The 24,495-nt window shown below is 38.2% G+C and overlaps 2 protein-coding genes across 2 annotated transcripts in view; both read left to right on the forward strand.

Moving 5' to 3' along the window:
• Positions 1-24,495, forward strand: part of BANK1 (B cell scaffold protein with ankyrin repeats 1) — a 368,388-nt gene that overhangs the window by 254,453 nt on the left and 89,440 nt on the right. The window lies entirely within an intron of this gene.
• On the forward strand, positions 17,713-18,004 carry LOC118853554 (ATP synthase subunit epsilon, mitochondrial-like). The gene has a single exon (XM_036763686.1). It carries the CDS (start codon positions 17,713-17,715, stop codon positions 17,899-17,901), a length of 189 nt encoding a protein of 62 aa, XP_036619581.1. The 3' UTR covers positions 17,902-18,004.

Raw genomic sequence — 24,495 nt, forward strand, 5'->3', positions numbered from 1 at the left:
CACTTAATTTCTTAATACTCCAGGCAATTCCCTAAGATATATAAGCTCTACAGAAAATGCTGACCTGCATAGTGAGGCAAGTTTCTTTACTCCAGAATTTCCTAAACCAATAAAATCACAGGTTCAATCCCTATCCCTATGAGGAGTTCAGAGTCCAGGGAAGTTGAATAACATGTCCAGGGTTATGTGGCTATGTCCTGGAAAGACTCAGATTATAACTCAGGCCTTATCTCTCCCAGGCCAGTGTTCTTTCCAGCTCTGTCTTTCCCTACTACCAATTTTAAATATCATGATTTGCCTGGGACAAAAACCTTATTTCAATACCTCAAGGATCCACAAATTTCATTTGTGGCAGCCTTCCTCCGCTGATGGCTGATTGCAATCCCTGGACAATTTGGAAGACAGTCTCTCAAAATTGCTTTGATCAAAGAAGTCACATCAGTGAAAGTGACTTAGTAATGAACTTCTCCAAACAATGGTCCAGCTGCACTTGGATGATGGACATATAGGTGGTGCCTGGACCTTTACTCAAAGCTTTTGTGCTTTAGTAAAATCTGCTAGAACTTGCATTTCACTCACCTAGACTTCAAGCTGGTGAACTTTTAGGTGGTCCAGTCTATATGTGGGCCTGGAGTCAGAAAGATGACTCTTCCTGAGTTCAAATCCAACCTCAGACATTTTCCTCATCTGTAAAATGACCTGGAGAAGGCAATGGCAAACAACTCCAGTATCTTCACCAAGAAAACCCCAAATGGGGTCTTGAAGAGTTGGACATGACTGAAACTACTGAACAACAATAGATTTCAAGATGACTCAAAGTCATCTCCATGCCACAAATATCTCATTGCAGGAGGATGTTAGTGGATGCAAAAAACCTAAACATGTTATTCTAATTATATGGGTTTTTAATTCAGTTACTATATTAAACATCCAATAGACTCATGGTAAAGTGAAAGGTACAAGGCTAAGAGAAATAAAATATATATAAATGTCTTACCCCCATGGATTCTACAAATTATTTTAAGTGAAATAGATAATATAGAAATGTAGACTTATCCTTGTCTTTAAGTTTCCAGCAGCTATAAAATACATTGGGGAAAATATGTAAACATAAAATTAAGTCACACAAAATCTGTAAGTCAGAAAACTTTCCAGGTTTAATGTCTTGGATGTTATGAGAAATTTCATTTGCTTCTTATTCAGCTCTATAAAATGTTTTCCTTCCATTCCTCTCTACCCTTACTTAATATGCATGAATGATATTTTGAATTTCTTTCCCACAAAGATCTTCAACTGGAGACTTCAAGTTGTTGTAAAGAGTATCCTATCCAGTGAGATACTCAGAAATCTGATTAAAATTTTGCCCAAGGGTGGGGCAGAGAGCTCAGAATTCTGATCACATACATAAGCTTTCACACTCCTATCTCCACTCACACTGCTTGTCCTTATCAAAAGCGGTGTGCTTTGGTGTCCATAAGGGAAAATGACTTTCTAAATATGGCGTTGAGCTCTAAGTGCAAATATAAAGATGTAGCAAAATGAACCCAACATCTCCATGAAAATCTTTCACCATGTGCAGGAATCACAACAACTGAATGAATAGGCTTGAGACCATCAACATGGGATAGCATATTACAGCATCATGGGCAAGGAAACAAGACTGGGAGATAAGACCAAAGGATGGTGACAATAGCAAATAAACTGGCACTGAGAGCATGAATTGCTTGCAAAAGTACAAAGTCCAAGTATGTGGCAGTTCCATTTCAATGTCCATTTCAAATGATCAGAACTTCTGTATTGTGAGGGTTTCTTGGGAAAAGGAGAATACCCTCATATATGTCTCATTGTAGGACAGTTTTGCTGGAGAACTGTCATTTGAAATAAACAGTCCCTTTAATACAAAGACTGTCATTTCTGTCTTCATATACTTGACACCAAGCACATAGCAGGTAACTATTAAATATTTACTGGTTGTTTAGAGATGGACCCACAGAATGGCTTTGTCTTCCTCTAGAAAGTTGTTGTTCAGGAGATCGATTGTATCCCTCTCCGATTTTTCACTGGGCATGATAATTAAGTGGAACTGGGGAGTGGGCAAAGAGAAAATGAGGAGCCAATGCTGCTATCTAGAAGGCAAGACTTGTTGACTAATAGGGAAGGAAGAAGCAGATATAATTACCTACTGGAACCTACTGATAGTCAAACACCTTCCTAAAAGTTGGGCAACAGTGAACCACAAGTCTTCTCCACAGTGTCAAGTTGCTATTGTAGGTGAATGCTCTTGACTCTCATGTACTGAATCATAAAGTGCTTCTTACGCTAAAGTATTGCACAACATGGCATTTGTTTCATGAGCAATATTGATAATTGTGAAAATGCAACACAATAGTAAAACAGAAAGCTATTTGCACTCTATCTGCACAAAGCACAACCCAGCCTCCACAACCACAAGAGCAAACAATGAAAGAGCTTGTTTTCTTAACCAGACAACAAGTTTCATGAATTTAAATTCCAAATTTTGCCATTATTATTTGTCTTTTCACTAGAGCTTTTCAGTTTAAAAATTTACTTCAAAATTACAATAACTGAAGGAAGCTATATAATATATAGCAGAGCAGCATTGTTCAGATTTCCCCCCTTTTAGCAATTTCTTTGGAATATGACTCGTTGGGCACATCCCTCCCTGTTCCCCTACCCCACTACCTAGTTTCTTAGGGAAGAATTTAAACTGCAAAGTCAATGTGAAACAAGATCATATATTTACCAAAGTCTAAAGTAAGAACCAGAAAGTTGTGGAAGTAATTACCTTTTCAATCCTAACCTCCCCTCAGTCATCTGAGAGTGTTAGAAAGAGGTTAGGTAAACAGTGATTCCTACTTCTTTCTCACACACACACCCCTTCTGCTGCCACAGAGGCTGCATCTGGGGCAGCAAAGTGGTTTGATCTCATTTCCCTTTAGATAGATCACCCAATCTTTTCCCTATCTGATAGGCACAGAAAGCCAAAACAGAAATTCTGTCTAAAAAAAATGAATCAGAGAACCTTATCTGAGTGGATTATGGGCCTCCGTGACATTAAACTTTGTTATTCAGAAAGGAACATATTTAATTTAGGTGGTTCAGTGGGTAGAGTGAAGGGTTTAGAGACAGGAAGAGCTGAGTTCAAATCAGTCAATCAATAAACATTCATTAAGTGCCTATTATGTGTCAGGCTGGGCAGCTAGGTAACAGTGATAGAGTACTGGCCTTGGAATCAGGAAGACTCTTCTTCTTGAATTCAAATCTAGTCTCAGATACTTACTAGCTGTATGACCCGGGGCAAGTCATTTAATCCTCTTTACCTTAATTCCTGGTCTGTAAAATGAGCTGGAGCAGGAAAGAGCAAACCAGTCCAGTATCTTTACCAAGAAAACCCCAAATGGGATCATGAAGAGTTGGACATGACTGAAAATGATTGAACAACAACGATGTGTCAGGCACTGTGCTAAGCAGTCTGGCAACAAAAAAAGAGGCAAAAGACAGTGCCTGTACTGAAGGAGCTTACAATCGAAATCTCACCTGAGACACTTAGTAGGTGCTGTGACCTTAGCTTCAGTTTCCTCATCTGTAAAACGGAGAAGATAATCATAGCAACTACCCTGACTAGTTGTAAGAGTCAAATGAGATAACATAAGGAGAAAATTTGGCAAACTTTGGAGTGTTATGTAAATGCTAGCTAACTACGTAAGATGCATATCCATGTACACCTTGGAAATCTGGTGGAGCTCTAAGTATCTCTGATCCCATTCTCTTCTCAATGGTAAGTCAGTTCTCATGTATTAAGTTAAACATGTTATGTCTACTTTCTGGATCATATTTTGGAAGATATGAGTTAGTTATAAAGAGATTCTTGGGCTCTGCAAAAGATTTGGTTAATTTCGAACAATACTAGCATGTATTAAAGGAAATATGGTCACTCAGAACCACATCAGAAGGTGGGACTGAAAAATAAACTGAAAAGTCTCTGAATAAAGTAACTAGCTTTTTACTTTTGGGTTGAATTTGCTGGGCAAGCAGGGGGAGACTAACCGCATTTTTTCTGGGCACAGTCATTTGTATTGTCTTAGCTTACTGCTAAGAGGAGCAATAGAGAGAGATGATAGTTGGGGCATGGAAGGTGCTAAGTAGGAAGGTGGTAGTATGCATCTTTTCAGGCCCCAAGGTTTTTTGGCATGCATTTTCCAGGCTGATATAGCACATTTCGCTTCCAGCATTAATAATTCTCTGGCATTATAAACACCTTTGCTGATCTAGCATTTTATCATGTGGTATTATATTCTGTCTTGGAAAATGGTAGCACCACCAGTAATCTAATAGAGAGGAGAAACTCACTCCATTAATTTATGAAGTCTCAGAATCATGAGAAAAAATGTTTGATTCCAAGGTATATTCTTTGTCTGCCAAATAACAAAGTTGGCAAACCACAGGAAACCATAAAGCTTTAGATGAAATGCTTTCTAATTCCTTTTTCCAGGAGGGGTGGTAGGAATTTGTACTTTGGGCTTTTGCAGTAATTGTTATTTGCTACTTTTATCCATTTTTTTTTTACTCACTCAGGAGAGAAAATGCCTTGTTAAGCAGTTAACAATACTTATACTCTATTAAGGGGTTTCTCAGAAATCAGGTTGACCTTTTACTGAAGATAAGATGTGATAGAAAAGAGTACTGGAAAGAAAGCCAAGAGGTGTCTAGTCCTGACTTTGCCAGCTAACATGCTCTGTGACCCTGGCAGATCATTTAATGTCTCTGGGCCTTTGATACCTCACCAGTAAAAAGAAAAGGTTGAAGGAGATGATTTCTAAGGTCCATCCTAACTTTCATATTCTATGCTTTTAAATTATTGAAATCAAGGTGGGGATTACCAAGGAAAATATAAAAAGAACTGAGAGAATGTTCCATCGAGTTAGAAAGCCGAACATGTTTATATTTTAGTTGAATGCAATTAAAGAATAAGACACTTGCTGAAGCTTCGCCTTTACCTACTAGACTGTGAACAGCTTAGCTGCTATTGTCAGGAGTTCTATTGACATGAGTGCATGTGTTTTTCCTGGCAGAAAGGAAACATCTGGATGGTTTCTGTGAATGCTGTGACTCAATCTCCTAAAAATCCTTTTGCTTTTTTACGTAGTCGTACTTTATCCTATCTGCTACTCTTTGGTGAGAGCTCAACCATCTGCCTTGTGTTAGCAACAATTTGTTTTGCTAAATAATTGATGGAATCTGAAATACTTTATCAAAGGAAGTATGCTTCATCAGAACAAAAAGCAAAATGAAGAGAACTCAGTATTATGGGACTTGGAAATGGTACAGGACAGCAGTGCTAACATACAGCACAATGTTCTCTATTCTGTTTTGTGAGAACATTCTTTCAATGATATTTTAAAATTGCTTTCATTTTGCAATGACTGTGAAGCAAGAAGGGGAAAGTTTATTTCTTCTTTAAAAGTCAGGGCTAGCTGTTTAATAATGGAATACGAGAAAAGTTTTCTTTTAGATTTCAATAATAAATCTAGCTTGTATTCAGAAACCAGAAATCCTTTTTCAGAGAAATAGATGTCCTTGTCCACTATCCTCCATTTGTGATGTCTCTTAAAAGTGACCTAGAAGAGGACATCCACCTGAAAGCCATCGCTTCTTCACCCACATAGAACATTTCTTTTCCATGGAGTCCTGGGAGCCAACAGCTGCTTCCTTTCTCAAGTATAAGTCTTAAGAAGAGATTATTCAGCTTCCCCTAACAAGGGTGATAGAGATAGGCTTCTCTCCTCATCCTGCTAAAATGCCAGCTCTATTGACTTCTTAGGAAGAGCTACACTTTTGAAGACATCCTTAGAGATCATGTTTATTAAACATTTGGTATGTGTAAGGAAGGTACTGTGCTAGACAGTGGGGATTCAGAGAAAAAGGAAGAGTCTCTGTGTACTTATTCTCTCTGCAAAGGACATGCCTTCTTAAGCAGTTAACACCACTACATTAATAATCTCTGAGAATTAGTACAACCTTTTCCTCTTCATAAGGTGTGGTAGAAAGTCAGAAGCCAAGGAAAGTAAAAAAGTTTGAAAGAGTTTGACATAATATATGTGTATTGTGAATTCTGTGTGCATGACATGCATGCACACATACACATATATCACTTACTCTGCTCTTACAGATAAAAATGGGGTGAGGTGATCAAAGGCAGGGGGTACCTTCCAATACCCATTAAATCACCTCTCTCCCTCTTTCTAAGTTGCAAGACTGAAAGAGGTAAGATAAAATAAGTCTTTATTGCACCATTCTAATCTCCTACAGATGAGAAAAGGTAATTTCTGTACCAATTACCCATCCCTCCTCTCTAGCCTTCTGTAGTCTAATCAGTGCCCCTTCATAAAGGTGCAAATTTCCATAATATATGGAAGTCTCAAGACATCTGTGGATCCCTGGCACCCAGTATATCTCCTCTGTCTTTACTTCCTATAGACCCAATAGACCCAATAGAACTAGAAAGACCTAAACATTTGGGTCCCCATGTCTGGATTAAGAATCCTAGAATCTTCACAAGAGCCTCAGAATGGCCTATTACTCAAATTACTTCCAGAAACTGTTCCCTCCCATCCCCCCAATGCAACTCCTGTGGCCTTACTGCTCCCTGGTCCAGACCCATCTTATTTCTTTCTCTTAGGAAGGTTAACTTCATATTCCTTTGATCATGCATATGCCTTGGGTTGAGGTCTTGTTTTGTTCCAAATCCCATCCAAATAAGTCCTGAATGCCCTCATCTTTGGCTGCTGGCTGTCCCTCTCCTCACATCCCCAGCTGCTGGTAGCAGTGTCCAAGGCTCTTTTCAGGTGACAGTTAAAAAGTATCTAGAAAATGATAGCGCCCACAGTGACATTTTTATTTGCCTTTTAAAAAATGCAATTTGTGCAACTTGAAGAAGAGGCAGAAACTAAGTTGACTGTTTTGCCTTAAGGTGTTTTAAGTGGTTTCATAATATTCCCTTAAAAATACTGTCTGAGTTGAGAATCAAGAGATTCCTTTTGGCATAATAAAGATCAGGAGAAAATGATGTGTCAGCCATGCTTGCCTTAGGAAATTAAAGGTCACAAATCATAGAAAGCAATAAATTGTTATTATATACTTTGTGTCAAAGTAGAGATACAATATAAGGAATCATTTAAAAGCTAATGTTATCATAGTTTTTGTTGTAAACACAACATATAAATTATTAATTGTGATAGTTTGTTCCATAGCTACTAAAATGCGGTGTCCTTCCTCGACTCCTCTATAATGATAATAGTATAATATTAATAATTATGATAAGTAATAACAAGCTAGCTAACGTGGAATATAGGGAAGAACAATTATAGATTTGTTGAGCATCATTCTATTTATATGTCTGCTGTTAGGCATCAAAAGGGCTAAAATGTATTGTTTTGCCTTTAACCATTACACGAAAGGCTTAGCTGAGTTTGGCTTTCTGTTATCATATTGAAATTGGAATTCCAACACCCTTCCTTGGGTCTGAGTCTCATTATTGGGGTTACTCCCTCACACAGTGCAAAAACAATGACATCCTCCCATAAATTCCTCCATCTCACATACTGGGCAACTTCCTGTAGATCTCTTGACATTGTGTGAATAGCAGTGAAATCCACAGCTTGTCCAACCCTCATTTTCAATATATGACCAACCCATTTTCCTTTCTGTGTTCCTCTCTGATGGCATACTTCACAATGCTTGCACAATTCTTCATTGGTAATGTGTTATACCCTACCATGTCTCTCAGCAATGTAGCATCTTTGCAAGAATATGGTTTTTAAATGAATCTTTTATTTTGCAAAAAGCTTAAAGCCATTAAATGCAAGGTACATTTTCCAAAAAGCTAGACTAAGCCATTGATCTTCTCCTTCTCAATTCCAGTCCCAGCTGATCATCCATGCAGTGTCTGACTAAATTGTAGGTACAGATGAACCAACTCTGTGGGATATATATCCAACCACATCCTATAGTCTGGACAATAGATATTTTTCATGGACATGATTTTAGCATTGGAGACAAACTAATAACTATATAATTCTGGGTCTTGTTTAAAAGACCCTGCAAAATTATAGAGCTTAATGCAATCAACATAACTAAATATGCAAATGGAAACATTCTCCAGCACTGTGACAATCACTCCTGTCCAGCACATTGGAGTAATCTATGCCAGCCACCATACTAAGTGCTAGGGATACAAAGACAAAAGCAAGATAATCCCTTTGACCAAGAAGCTTACATTCTAAATGGGAGCGGTTGAATAACACATAAAGAAGTGGTAGTCAGGGAAGGGGGAAATCTCAGGGATGGTGAGTGGTGATTAGTTGAAGCACTCTTTGTATGCAGAAGCATTACTGATTTGCTAGATCACTAAGCACTGATTATTATTCTCAAAGCAAGAAGTAGAAAATGTGAGGAGGTATCAAGTACTGGGAGTACACATGACATGGAAAAGAAGTATGGTCTGATGGCTGCAGTCAGTAGATGTAGAGAGCTTTCCCTTATCAGCATGCCCCCAAAGCGTGAGGTGATCATACATTTGGAAGGGTGTAGTGGCAGGTATGGCAAGGTACCATGTCAGTAATATAATGTTAGTAACATAGCTAGACTAGCTAGATGTAGTGAGCTCTACTTCTCACTTTTGTATGTCTCCCTTGATATTAATAATCAAAGAGTCATTGAACAAAGTGATCTCTATTGCTACATAGGTCAAGGAATCTTGTAAAATTTTGACAAAAGCATAGGAGAAGTTGTGAAGAACAGAACCTTGAGGGAGATATTTTGCTCTAGTAAATCAAATACTTTTTATAATCAACACAATATTTTTTTATAGTCAACAAAGAACATCTGATATTACTTTTTCTGTGACCAGAATTCCATGCCTGGAATGCTCTCTCTCCTCCTCTATTCTGACTACTGACCTCCCTGGATTCTTTTAAGTCCCCCTAAGATCCCACCTTCTACAGGAAGTCTTCCTTAACACCTCCTAATTCCATTGCCTTCCCTCTTTTAATTATTTGTTCCTCATCCTCGCACACAGTAGAAACTTAATAAAAATTTGTGGAATTGAATTGGATAGTCAACAAACAATAAATGCAATGGGATTTATATTCTATGAATTTGATGTATGACTATAAAGATGTGGTCTGCAATGGAACATCATCAACAAAATCTTGCCTATTCTTTTCTCATACCTTCATCAAAGATCCCCTGAATTTCCTAAGCCATTTCAGTTATGTCTGACTTTTTGTGACCCATTTGGGACTTCCTTGGCAAAGATATTAGAGCTGGTATTTTCAGCTCATTTAACAGATCAGGAAACCATGGCAAACAGGGTGAAGCTATTTGCCCAGGGTCACACAGCTAGTAGGTGTCTTGGGTCAGATTTGAACTCAGGTCTTCTAGAGTTCAGACTCAGCATGCTATCCACTGTGCAACCTAGCTGCCCCTGAAAAAATGTGTCTATACATAGTATCATAAATCTTTTGAAGAAGTAGGAAAGAAGGTATATGGGATAGTAGCTACTTACATCTTCTTATTTGTCCTTTAATTGGTAATGATAAAGTACAGGTATTTTTTCATGCTTTAATTAATAATAGTATTCTCTTTTAGATACCTCAAGCATCACCTCTTTAATATGATATCCGATGTGTTGCTTCTAGCATGAATGATTTTAGGGTATACCTGGTATGATCGACCAGAGCTATAACTTGGAGTGCCTGGAAATATACGCAGGACACTAAAACCTGGGAAATCACGTCTTCCTGGGGCAGGGAAGGTTGCTAATGAAACAACTGCACTCTCTCCAGAGCTTCAGGTCACCACCTTGTCATGACCATCCCCACGACCCTTCACCTCATTTTCCCCCAAGCCCTGTGGGGAAGAGAGAGATGTCATCCCTACTATGCCTACATTTGCAGTTGGATTGTCTTCTAGACAACTACTGTCATGTCCTACCCACACTACTACTGTGATCAAACTTTTCTCTGGCCATCTACCATTCTGCCCTTCCTGACTGTCAGACTGTCTTCTGAGCTGCTGCCACCACACGCACTCCTAACCTCATCTGAATTTGCCCCAGGCATGATAATTCCTAGCTATGGTTGGGAGTTCCACTAGTTTTTGCATCTTTGTTTTCCTTAGTGCCATTTTTACTTCTTCATACTTCCCTAACAAGATTATGATGTCATAGTCCAAAGGTGTGACTCCTCTGTCATTATTTACTGTTGGAAGAATCATCCATCTGTCACTATGTCATATTCTTTAAATTTCTTTGGGATTATTTCTTCTAGTTGGGTCTCTTGGCATGCTTTGTGTTAAATTTTTTTTAAAAATTATTTTTATTGTTTCATTGTTTTAAGAGGTGATTCTTTTTTTCATGTGGTAACAAAAGGTATGAAACAGAGAGCAAGCTTTAGGACCAGGAAGACTTGGGTTTGACTGCCGCCACTGTCACATGCTGCTTGTGTGGCCCTAAGCAAGTCACTTTACCTCTCAGTGTTTTAGTCAACTTTCTCACAGTATAAGTTTCGGAAAAGGTAATTTGCATGGGTATAAGGTGTTTCCTACCTAGGAGCTCCCAAAGTCAATGAAATCACAAGCATAAGGTATATCCCTGTTTCTCATAATCTTCATTCTCTTACATAAGATTTTTCAAATAAGTTTATTATATTCTAAATAGCTGTTGCTCTCAACTGTCGTATGTCTTTCTGCTTGGTAAGCATCTAGTACCTTAATTTATTGTAACCATCTAGTACCTTTCCCAAATCTTCATCTTTGTACTTCATCTTTGGGCCATTTGCCCAAAGAAATTGAGTGAGACAGATTAGGTGGATTGTCCAAGGTGACATATGTATTAAGTGGCAGAACCTGGGTTTAAATATTGATTATTTCCAATGATTTCTTCACTGCACCATATTGCTTTGTATTTTTTACGTAAGTGAGCATATACCAGTGATGAATAGGTCAAATTCAGGCACCGTGCTAAGTAGTGCTGAGGATAAATGCATATATACACACATATATATTTATCTGTATTTGTATATGTGTGTATATATACATATATGTGGGTATATGTATATATGTATATATGTAAATAAACAAATTGTTTTCAGTCATGTTCAACTCTTTGTGACTCCATTTGGGATTTTCTTTGGAAAGATACTGGAGTAGGTGGCTATGTCCTTCTCCAGATTATTTTGAAGATGAGGAAATTGAGGCAAACAGGGTTAAGTGACTTAAGAGTCACACAGCTAGAAAGTATCTGAGGCCATATTTGAACTCAGGAGAGGAATTTTCCTTACTCCAGGCTCAGCACTCTATCCATTGTGCCAGTGTGTGGTTTGTGTATGTGTGTATGCATGTGGGTGTATACACACAGACACACAGACACATATATATATGTACATATGCATGTATATACCCATATTATAATACATATATTCTAGGAGGGGAGTGAGAGAGAGAGAGAGAGAGAGATGGAGAGAGAGAGAGAGAGAGAGAGAGAGAGAGAGCTCCAACCAAGCAATTTGCTGCTACTCTCAGAGCAAGAGGGCTTATGGTGAAGAAATTATAAGAGTAATAATTACATCATACGATTGTTTTGAGGAGCAAATGAGATAATAAATTCAAATAACTTCATGAATTGTTATATAAATGTTAGCTATTATATTTGCTTTTTAAAGTGAAACAAAACAAAAAAAAACAGTTCAATGGACAATTCTTTTTTAATGACAATTTTTTAGAGATAAAGAAAAGAAGCTCTTAAAGTTGCATGATGATGCATGATTTAATAGGTAATGAATAAAGTGTAAATGAACATCTAGACAGTTTTTCTTTGACCACATAAAAATATAAAGGAAAATTTATCACAGTTTTGACCTCACTGGATTAGTCAATTACTCTGTAACGAGATTTTGCATTTTATAAGAACAAGAAGATGGTGTAAATTCTCAAGAAATAATGAGTCTTGTGTTCCCAAAATATCAGTGCCCAAAGGCTTTATACTATTGGGAAGCATTTAAAATGTTGAATAGAGAACCAGAGGGAAAAGGAAAAAAATAGGACTAGTCAATGGAGTAATACACATGCTTTGGTATAAAGGAAAATGGGGATATTATGGACCATTTAAAATCACAGGTAATGTAAAACTATCATTTTATCTCAAATTTTAGATTTCTCTTCTCAAAATCTTCACTAATGTTAATAAAAGTATTGTAATAATGGCTAGTTTTCAATGTTATTTCTTTTAATTTCTTCCTCTAGCCCTTTCAGCAAGTATGTCATGCCCTGTCTTAGACACTGTTTCAATGAAGTGTAAGATGCAATAGAAATTCTGGGATAATTTCTCTATCTAGGCTAAGACTTTTTGGGGAGGGGTTAGAGGGAAGGGGGCCATACCTATGTAGAGCACTTCTTGTGTGAAAACTGCTTTCATCACTCTAAATTATCAGCTCATCTATAATTCATGTTCTTAAATCATCATCAGTCAGTAACTTTTCTTCCTTCCAGGTTCATTCAATGCATATTTATCACCCAATCAAGTTTCTCATAATTGTTATCTACAGACCTCCTGGACATTCTCCTTCCTTCTTCAATGACTAGTACAAGACTTGGGGGGGGAGGGTAAAGACCTTAACAGAAATATTGATACTCCCTCAATACCCTAACCTCAATCCCAATACCAATTCCTCAACTTACTCATTTTTCAGACAACACACCATGAAACACACAAGGACAGTCATAGCCTTCATCTTACCATCACCCATACATGTCCCACATCTATGTTTACAAATTCTGAAATTTCTTAATATAATCATACTCTATTGTCATTCCACATCTGCCTTGGCAAACTCTATCCTTTGTCCTCACAGTGATTTCTAATCCCTTGACCCCTCAGTTCTTTCCCCAGCACTGACTACACTCTCTTCCTTTCCCCATTTTGACCCTTTGGTAAACTAGTTCAGTTTTATGTTTTCCTCTTCTTTTGAGTCTCATACCCTTTTTATAGGATAAGTATAAAAGATCTTGTCCTTCCAAAACAATCCCTGGATTATTTCCAATATATCCTCAATACTTTGGTTCCTACTCACAGGCTGGTGGACCAAACTGGGGCACTGAAGCATTGATTGCCATACTCATAGTGACACAGCTAATACATGTCAAAAACAGAATGTGATTTCAGGTCTTCCTGACTCCAAGACCAGCTCTTTACAAACTGCCTCTTATCTTGAGCTTTATAGTGGATCCCTTCTGGTGAAGCCTATGGATCCTTTCTCGAAATAATGTTTTAAAATACATATGATTACAAAATAAATATTTAAAAAACCAGGTCCATGGACTCCAATTCATAAACCTTTTACCTAATGCATGGATTATCTCTAGAATCTAATATGTAAAATCTACAGTGATCCACAAATCTACCATCACCAGGAATTGTAGTACTCAGAGGCGTAGCTGTCCAGTATTGAAGAGCAATGTATAAGATGGTCTGTGGATAAGTTGGGAAAGAAGACACCTGCCCCTCATCCTTTTTCCCACTGTATCAATAGCCCTCTCTATGGGTGGCTTCTTTTCTGAAAACTTCATTTTCATTTGGATGTGGCACCCAACTGAAGTGAATTATCTCCTCTCTCTCATCCCATTATATAATGTGTTTCTACTAGATGAACTAGAAAAATGCTAGGGGATGGATCACAACCTTGGCCAAGACTAAAGGTCAGATTAGTTACACACACTTTGGCAGATAAATAAGAAAAAGGTCAGAAGCCATGTATTCCTAGATTAATTCATGTGGATGGGTATGAGCAAGCCTGCCCATAAGAAATTAGCAAGGATACGGCTGTATCATGCCAAGTTCCATGAATTTCCATGAAGAATTGGCATATTTAACTTTTTGTTCCTGCTGGAGCTAGCATGTGTTCAGGTTAACAATATCATTTCTGAGAGGACTGGAAGGCAGTGTCAAGAGTCTTCTTGGCCTCCTTAAGGAATCCCTCTACATTGTAGAAGAGAGGATTATATTCCCCTGAAGTAAAGGGAGGTCCAACAGACAGCCTGTCCACTAATTGAAATACAACAAAGGCCATCCTAGCCCAGGGTCATTGAAAGGACTAGTGGAGGTACCCAAACAACTTATATTAAGCCAGGAACACTTAAATGTCTATTGACTGCTTCCTCCATTGACCCCTTAGACACTGCATTTGTTCGTTTCTCTGAGCAGCTGACTTCAACTGTTGCCTTACCAGGAATTTTCTTCCTACCAAATGGCAAATGTGTCTTTCACTGACCCAAGTCCACTGAGAAAGCATTCAACTATTTTAATAGTTCTTTAGCCTCTGGAGCCCCCTGATGGAGAGCTTGGTCCATGGCAATAACCTATGAATGTCATTCGAAGTCTTGTTTAGGAAATTAATAAATACTGCCATGTCTCCTATGTTGGGGAGGATAAGGAAGCCCAATTGCCAGAGTTATTTGGGGGGCCAGATCTGAATAGAATCCAAGCAAGTATAAATGGAAAGCCAGTCTAGGTCAGAATGAAGGTTTCTTCAAAGTACCAAAATCCAAGGAAATGAGACAGAAGCAGGGAGTTGGTACAAGATTCAATACATAAGACAGGAAGGGCAAATGATCTGAGAAGGCAAGGGACACAAAATATAAGCCACATGATAGTCTACCTGACTCAATCTGCCAACTTAAAGCATCACTTTAAAAAAAATGACAGTGTGCCTTCTCTACCTACTACTATGATATGGTATATGGGAGTGTAGGAAGGCCTCTCCTTGTACCCACCAGGTTAGAAGACTTGTTTGACCGAACCTGTGATTTCATCATCATAGGGAGCACAGATGAGGAATTCCCTCTGCTCATACAGATCAGTAATTGCTCTGTGACTTATAATTATAGTGACCAAGGGCACTGAGAGGCTAAGTGACTTGTCCAGTGTCACCCACTGGTATAGGACCTGAATATATATCTCCCTGACTCTCAGATCAATAAATCAATAAATAAACATTAATTAAGCATTATGTGACAGGCACTGTGCTAAATTCTGGGTACACAAAAAGTAGGAAAAAAACAGTCCCTGCCCTCAAGAAGTTCATAGTCTAATGAGGGTAACAACACGTAAATAAATACATAAAGTTATTTATCTATCATGCCAACATCAAGATGATCTGTCCCAGCGTTGAATTGGTATGAACCAAATATTAAGAGAATAAGAGTAATGCTTCCCTCTCATCAGGTAAATCCTTTGTGGAGCATATGTAGACAGAGACGGGCAAGAATGGAATCAGATAAAGAAATGGAGCTAGGTTTCGATGATAAGATCCTTTGATATTTTGAGTAAGAACTGAGGGTAATGTTCAACTGTCTATACAGGTTTGGGAGAGAAAAATTGAGGATGGAAACCAGATGCATTTCAATCCTCTGCTATCATGATTACATTACCCAAGTAAATGTTGTTACTAAGAAATCTATGTGTTTTTACTTGCAGAAAACCTTCAGTTTCCTTTAGTTTGAAATAAAAAATGATGTTATCTGATTGCAACATATATTCATCTCTTATTTCCCCTCAGATCAAAAGAAATATTCTTCTTTTCTTTACTAACAGTTAAAAAATTGATACTTCATATACCTTTCCAAACAGATCCTTCCTCTCTTCCCTACTGAGCAAGCCATCCTTTGTAACAAAGAATAAAAGAATAGAAAAAATGAAGTTTAGCAAAACTAGATAACACATTAACTGACTCTGAGTGTGCAATGTTTCAAACCCACAATTTTCTGTATCTGAAAAGAAGGAAAGCACATTTTATCATCTTTTTTCTGGGTCCTACCATCGTTGAAATTATGATTATATGAAATTCAAGCCATGTAATTTCATGGTTTTTTTGTTCTTTCCATTTGCACTGCTGTCATTGTGTGTATTGTTTTTTTCTGATTTGTCTCTGCATTTGGTGCATATAATTCTTTCTCATGCTATCCTGAATTCTTCATATTCCTCATTTTTATGGTGCAGTTATATTCCATTACATTCGTGTACCATAATTCATTTAACCATCCCCAGTAGATGGGACATCTTCTTAAGGGAATGGTTTATTTCACTCTATTTATCATTCAAACCAAATATTAAAAACTAATCAGCCTGTCATCTCTCTCAAAATATCCAGCTTTCCTTCTGTTAGAAGTGGGAATAGCAAATGATTAAAATTAAAAGTAAAAGATTAGTAGAGAAATCTCCAATGCATCCCAGATAACTTCTATCCTTAATCCATCCATTGGCCCCTGAGTTCTCAGTCATGCATATTTTCATGGCAACCCCTGAATGTACTGTGTCTCTGTCTGTTATTTGTGGTCTTTGATATTTAGAACATCCCTACAATGATATCATTAGTTCTTCTAGGTCTAGAAACCTGTTTTCTATAGTGCCTTATACATAAGGTATTAGGTCCCGGTTCTGAGGTTGTCCCTTCAAGGACCTAGGGATATCAGGGCTGCTTCTAGACCTCCAGCTTGGAGTTCACATCCATTGTTTTCAACTCTACCTTTCTTATGAATCTACATTCCATTTCCTGATCATGCTTGCTCTTGCCTGGATGTATTGACTTGGTAGTCTTCCCAACCACCTCTTTACTCACCTCCTGGATTCTGTCCCATCAATGTTTTTGCCCACTCTGCTGACACAACAATTCTGTCGTCTTGTTTCTCTCCTGGTGCATGACTGGCATTTATGGTCTATGGATGGCTTTTCTCTCCCCAGCAGTGAAGGAATCTATGGCTTTTCTTTCCCCACCAGTGAAGGAATCTATCAGTTGCTTAGCCAGGGCACTTCTCTGCTTATTGCAGTGAAGTGAACTTATGACAACCCAAAACTTATGGACTTATGACAACTCAAAACCACACCAATTAACTCCATGTGTTTTTAGAATCCAAGACACTGAGCATGAAACTGATTGAGCAGATTTCATCTGCATTTGACTTCCTTGGGCTAAAACAGAAGAAAAAAGAGGCCATCAGGGGTCATGACAATGAAGTAAAGCTCACGATTAAGAGCGCTCACAGTTACTGCCAATCCTCGGAGGACCTTCTGCCATCATTTTAATTTTTCAGAGAGGGTTAGTTAAAGGTTGCTTTTGCTTAACAAAAAATTTAAATGGCTTGATCCGCATATCTTTCTAAGAAGCCAGTCTTTTTAATGAGAAAGTGATCTTTGCCAGTACTGGGGGAAAAAGTTTGGGGATGCAAAGCAGAGTATGTATTGTGTGTTCATTGTTCAGCCACTGTGCGCAGAACAAATGGAAATTCAGCAAGATCTTTCTACTTAAATGGATCATGTGGACTTGTTCTTAAGTGTTCCATTACATTCCACCACAATGGGTGGTATCTGACTATCACCTTTGATTCTCTTTCCAACGATATGCAGAAATGTTCCCACAATAATCCTCATTTCAAACTCAATATTTCAATGATCTAGGTGACTCAGTGGATGACGAGTTGGGATTAAGATCACAAAAACCATGGTTCAAACCTGCTTCAGAAACTTATTAGCTGTGTGACCTTGTACAAGTCACTTAACCTGTCCCAGCCTCAGTTAAATAGTGACCTCTGAGCCGGTTGACTTCTCCCTCGTTCGGTGCATCACCCGCCTTCGCCGCAGCCATGGTGGTGTATTGGAGACAGGCTGGACTCAGCTATATCCGATATTCCCAGATCTGTGCAAAAGTGGTAAGAGATGCACTGAAGACTGAATTCAAAGCAAATGCTGAAAAAGCTTCTGGCAGCAGTGTAAAAATAGTGAAAGTTAAAAAGGAGTGGTATAACCTGACAAATGCTACATTTTCAAGGTGAAGCTTTTCAGTTATGTATTATGGCAGATTGGAAACTGAATCACTTCATGTTTTGCTTTTGAGAGGAAAACACCTGTCTGTGTAGATTGATATGCCAATAAACTAAGCCCTGATTCCAAAAAAAAATAATAATAAATAAATAAATAAATAGTGACCTCTACCAAATTCCCTTTCAACTCTAAGACTATGTTCCTACAATTCCATCAATTCAATCCATTCATAGCTATATCAATGTTTTAAATACGCAAGATTTTTTTTAATAAGAGGTAACCAATAGAATCAACATTTCTTCATGACAGTAACAAAAACATTACTGATAGATTTTGCCCTAAACAGAGTAACAAAGAAAACTTTAAGGAAGATATGTATGGAAAGATTTTTTTTAAATCTTAAAATTATAAACTCTTGAATATTTTTTTTCTAAGACTGTATTTAAAAATTAGACACAGCATGGTGCAAAGTTGTTCTGGGGGTAACCTGGTCCTTCCTGTTTTAGAGACCACATATCAATTTATCTCCCATCTTCTATGTTATTCCTTTCAATAGTTGTGCACCATAACTTGATTCATAGGATCATCTTCCCTTACCCTTAATCCTCCACCACTGAAATTCTGAAATCTGAAAAAGTAGATATATTTTACCTGCATTTATCAATTTCCATTAAATTAATCTAGATTTCTTTTAGACTATGGGTATCAGTCAATGCTTAATTTTATAGTTGTCCTCAATTTGTTCAAGAAATCACTAGAGGCTTTTAAGAGTCAAATAAGAATGCATACACCTTCTAGTTGAAGGAGAATGAGGCTTATTTTACTGTAGAACTGACCCTGGGCACTGATGATGGACATTACCGAACAGAATTTGTTTTCACTGTCATAAGCCTATAACTTTTCACAATGCTGGCCTGAAGAAAATGATTTCTCCCATAAGTGAGCTTATTGGCTTTATTGATTCACCTCTATTCTGATTTCACATGCAATGAGGGGAAAAATATTTCTTGAGAAACAACACTGGTTTCTTCTACCAGAAAAAGAAATATTTTGTTTTACTTACCTTAGCCAGACTGCACAGTGACTTTCAGCAAACTTACTCTACTATCAAGTTATTCAATTCAGTGAATCAGATTTCATTCTCTTTTCATTTGGGTTGGCTTTGGCAAATGAAACTGCATTCCTTGTCTAAACTTGCCTTACTTCTTGAAGAGCATTTACATATGCATCTAATGCTGTGAATTCTACTAGAAGTCATGATAAGAAAAGAGGCCTCCTTGAAAATGATTTCTTAGCCTTAAATTTAATATTTAGCTTGCTACATATTCATATCTGACCCATAGTAGGGGAACTAGGGGAACAATGGTGTTGCATGAAGAGGGAAAGTGAGAAGATAGTGAAAATGGTAATTTATAAGAATGATTTTGAGATAATCTCTTATTCCTAATGGTTTTTCAACACCATCTGTCTGCCTTTGAGACAGCTATAATCTTTTTAAGTTTTTTAACTTTAAAAAGTTAAAGTAGTTATTTTCTGAGGGGTGTGTGTGGACAGATCCTTCATTTTTTTTCTTTTTCATATTTTTATTATTTAACATATTAGTTTTCACACTGATTTCCACAACATTTTGAATTACAAATTTCCTCCCTATTTCTACCCTCCCCCCTACTCCAAGATGGCATATATTCTGATTGCCCCTTTTCTCTGTCTGCCCTTCCTTCTTTCACCCCACTCCCCCCACCCTTATCCCCTTTCCCCTTACTTTCTTGTAGGGCAAGATAGAGTTCTATACTCCATTTCCTGTATATTTTATTTCCCAGCTGCATGTAAACACAACTTTTTTGAGCATTTGTTTTTAGAACTTTGAGTTCCAAATTCTCTCCCTTCTTCCTTCCCTACCCACCCTCCTTGAGAAAGCAAGCAATGCAACATAGGTCACACATGCATCCTTATGCAAAACACTTCCATAATAGTCATGTTGTGAAAGACTAACTGTATTTCCTTCCATCCTACCCTGTCCACCTTTATTCAATTATGTCTCTTGACCCTGTCCTTTTTCAAAAGTGTCTGCTTGGATTACCTCCTCCCCCCATCTGCCCTCCCTTCTATTGCCCCCCCTCTCTTATCCCCTCCCCCCTACTTTCCTGTGGAGTAAGATGTCCCATTGAATGTGTATGTTATTCCCTTCTCAAGTCAAATACAATGAGAGCAAGATTCACTCATTCCCTTTCACTTGCCCCCTCTTCCCTCCCAATGAACTGCTTTTTCTTGACACTTTTATGTCAGATAATTTACCTCATTATATCTGTCAGTTTCTCCTTCTCCCAATATATTTCTCTCTCACTCCTTGATTTTATTTTTTAGATATCACCCCTTCATATTCAACTCACCCTGTGCCCTCTGTGTGTGTGTGTGTGTGTGTGTGTGTGTGTGTATGTACATATTCCCTTCAACTATTCTATTACTGAGAAAGGTTTCATGAGTTGCAAATATCATCTTTCCCTGTAAGAATGTAAACAAGACAGTTCAACTTAAGTAAGTCCCTTATGATTTCTCTTTCCTGTTTGCCTTTTCATGCTTCTCTTGATCCTTATATTTGAAAGTCAAATTTTCTGTTCAGCTCTGGTCTTTTCATTGAGAAAGCTTGGAAGTCCTCTGTTTTATTGAAAGTCCATGTTTTACCTTGGAGTATTTTACTCAGTTTTGCTGGGTAAGTGATTCTTGGTTTTAATCCTAGCTCCTTTGACCTCTGGAATATCATATTCCAAGCCCTTCAATCCCTTAGTGTAGAAGCTGCTAGATCTTGTGTTATCCTGATTGTATTTCCACAATATTCAAATTATTTCTTTCTGGCTGGTTGTACTATTTTCTCCTTGACCTGGGAACTCTGGAATTTGGTGACAATATTCCTAGAAGTTTTCTTTTTAGGATCTTTTTCAAAAGGCAACTGGTGGATTCTTTCAATTTCTATTTTACCCTCTGGTTCTAGAATATCAGGGAAGTTTTCCTTGATAATTTCTTGAAAGATGATGTCTAGGCTCATTTTTTGATCATGGCTTTCAGGTAGTCCAATAAATTTTGAATTATCTCTCCTGGATCTATTTTCCAGGTCAGTGATTTTTCCAATGTGATATTTCACATTGTCTTCCATTTCTTCATTCTTTGGGTTCTGTTTTAAAATTTCTTTATTTCTCATAAAGTCACTGGCTTCCACTTGATCTATTCTAATTTTTAAGGCAGTATTTTCTTTGGTAGTCTTTTGGACCTCCTTTTCCATTTGTCTAATTCTGCCTTTTAAGGTATTCTTCTCCTCCCTGGCTTTTTGGAGCTTTTTTGCCATTTGTGTTGGTCTGTTTTTTAAGCTGTTATTTTCTTCAGTTTTTTGGGGTCTCATTTAGCAAGTTGTTGACTTGTTTTTCATGATTTTCTTGCATCACTCTCATTTCTCTTCCCAATTTTTCCTCTACTTCTCTTGCTTGCTTTTCCAAATCCTTTTTGAGCTCTTCCATGGCCTGAGACCAATTCATATTTTTCTTGGAGGTTTTTGATGTAGGCTCTTTGACTTTGTTGACTTCTTCTGGCTGTATGTTTTGATCTTCTTTGTCACCAAAAAAAGATTCTATAGTCTGAATCTGAGTCCTTTTATGCTGCCTGCTCATGTTCCCAGCCAACTACTTGACCCTTGAGCTTTTTGTCAGGGTATGACTTCTTTTAGAGTGGAGAGTACTTTTTCGCAAGCTTTAGAGGCCTTGCGCTGCTATCTGCAGAACTACTTCTACTCCACAGTCACTGCAAGTTCTGCCACACCAGTGCTCCTCCTCCAAGAACCACCAACCAGGACCTCAACCCAGATCCAAGCAGGGCAAAGCAAGAGACCCCTGCCTCTGCTCCAGCAAAGTGCTCCCTGCACTCTTGCTCTGATCAACCACTTGACTTCTCCCACCATGTGGGCCTGGGGCCAGAAGCAGCTGCTGCTGGAGCTCTGGAAGTAGCCACAGGAGCTGGCTGGCTGCTGCTGCTGCAGCTGTAGCCACCTCCACCACCCCTGGGGCTAGGTCCAGAATAGCGCTTCTCTCACCCTGGTTCAGCAGTTTTCCCATTAATCTGCTCTGCTGCCTTTGGTGTTTGTGGATTAAGAAGTCTGGTAAATGCTACAGCTCAGTGATTTATGGCCCTGAGGCCTACTCCACCCAACTCCCTGTCTGGTTTGTCCTGGTGTGGCCCACATTGGACTACGCTGTTCTCCCAGCACAATGTGATAGACCCTTCCCAGCGACCATCAAGGCCGTCTTGGGCTAGAAACTTGTTTCCCTCTGTTATTTCATGGGTTCTGTAGCTCTATAATTTGTTTACAGGCATTTTTACAGGTGTTTGGAGGGATTTGAGAGAGAGCTAAAGAGAGTCCCTGTTTTCCAGGGACTTAGCTCTGCCCCCTAGATCCTTCTTTTTATTTTTTGCAGGGGGCAGGGAAGGACAATTGGGGTTACATGAATCCTTCATTCTTAATGACCATCTTCACAACTATCAATTAAAATTGCTCCTGACTTATTTTCATTTCTTTTTTCCAAGTCACTCAAAAATGGGTTGTGGGGTGCAGAGCAGAAAGCAACGTATTTAGGATCTGAGGACCTGTCAATGATTCTTGTCTCTGCTGCTTACTTTAAGTGTTACCTTGAGCAAGTCATAAGTTAAAGTAATTCTTGTTTCAATGGTGTGGAGTTTTTGCTTGTTTCCTATCCTTCTTTCATAGGATCATAGATTTAGAATGCATAGGGATGTCAAAGGCAAATTCTCCTAAAGTCAGGATACCATGCTTTTAGTTCAAACTAAAGAGCTTGTCATAGTTTATCTTCTCTTTTCAATAATTTTTCTTTCTTTGAAGTGCCGAGTTATCAAAAATTTATGAAATATTTAAAAGTATATTTTTTTGGCTGGGTTGTAAATACTCCTGTATTCTCACTCAAGTTCTCATTTGATCTGGAATGAGTAGTTGCCTCCCTCTTCCCCCTTATTTCCCTAGAAGCCCACAAATGGCCCTGAGAAATCCAGCTGCCAAAGAAGGATACTGATCTAAGAAAACATTAAGAAAAGGATAACCTGGAAAATGAAAGGAAAATTAAAATCCACATCAAGGGAGAGCCACTTGAAGAAACTGGGAATGTTTATTCTGGAGAAGAGAAGACTGAGGAAAGTGATAGTTGCCGTTAGATTATTTGAAACTCTCAGATCAATGAGGGTCTAGGCTTCTTGTGTTTGGCCACAGAAGGCAGAACTAGGAAAGGGGGGAGAATTACAAAGAGGATAATTGACACTTGATGTGGACCAGACTGCTTTAATACAGTTCTCCCTCAGAGTCGGTATTCAAGCATTGCCTGGATGGGCATATATTAGATATGCTCCACAGAAACCAACCAGGTTTGGGTTGGACTAAATAGCACTGACCCTCAAGTTTTATGATTCCAAAGGTCCACTTCCCATCCCACCAAGTCTTTTCAAAGAAGCTCTGGCTCTTTAGAGCCACTGATTGGTGTTCTGTTTTAAATTCCTCTTTACAATGTCTTAAGAATTGATTTTTCCAATTCTGTTTGGTAAATAGAAGTGAGTGAACTCGTGGTTCAAAACCTCATCAGAAATGAAATTGGAATTACATAAGCCCACAGAATCATGCTGTTTATTTTATCAGATAACACTTATTTTCTAATAATAGTTGAGTGCAGTCTTAGTGGGAAATTACTGGGTTTGCACAGAGAGCTCTCCATTTATGGCTTGGATGAGATTTCAGAACCCAGCTGTTGCTCTGCCATTAGACTGATGAGATGCCCTACAACTGTGACTCAACAATCCTAGCACTTCATTACCATGTGTGGTTTCTTCCATTTGATAGTGAAGAGCCCACACACAGACTTTCCTTGGCTCAGGTACAAGCTAACAAAAAGCCTCCTCATAACATTCAGTATGGCTTGTCTGCCTTTAAACCAGCTCTAATCTGGCAGCTTGAAAACTGCCTTAAAAGGGATCTAAAAACTATGTACATTTATGGATTTATTTCAGATTTTTACATCCAGTTTTTCCCAAGGTAAAACCATTTGTCTGGATTATAAAAAAAGGTGAAAAACATAATTCTTGTTGCAATGGAATTGTATTTGATTGTTTCCCTTAATCTTTTATAAAATCATAGATTTGGAGCTACAAAAAACCTGAAAGGCCATCTAGGTCAACCCTCTCCTTTGAAATTGAGGCCCACAAAAGTGAAGAGAATGACGGATGATCACACAACTAATATGTCAGACATGAGGTTTAAACCTACCAAAGTGCCTCTCTGTCAGTTGCTTCTCTTAGTTTCCAGCTTTCTACAAAGTCAAAAAGTACTTGAATTCACCTTTTGGAGTCTCTTTCTGAATACATAGGGTCACTAGGTGGCACAGTTGATAGAATGCCAAACCTGAAGTAAGGAAGACTCAAATCTTGTATCAGACACTTACTAGGTGTTGGATCCTGGGCAAGTCACTTAACCCTCTTTCCCTCAGTTCCCCATCTGTAAAATGATCTGGAGAAGGAAATGGCAAACTGTTCCATTATCTTTGCCAGGAAAACCGCCAATGGGG

The sequence above is a fragment of the Trichosurus vulpecula genome, chromosome 6 (genome assembly GCF_011100635.1).
Source record: "Trichosurus vulpecula isolate mTriVul1 chromosome 6, mTriVul1.pri, whole genome shotgun sequence".
In the NCBI taxonomy this organism is placed as follows: domain Eukaryota; kingdom Metazoa; phylum Chordata; class Mammalia; order Diprotodontia; family Phalangeridae; genus Trichosurus; species Trichosurus vulpecula.

Coding starts and splice junctions, on each gene's coding strand:
- LOC118853554 (XM_036763686.1), top strand. CDS start 17,713: ATGGTGGTGTATTGGAGACAGGCTGGACTCAGCTATATCCGATATTCC.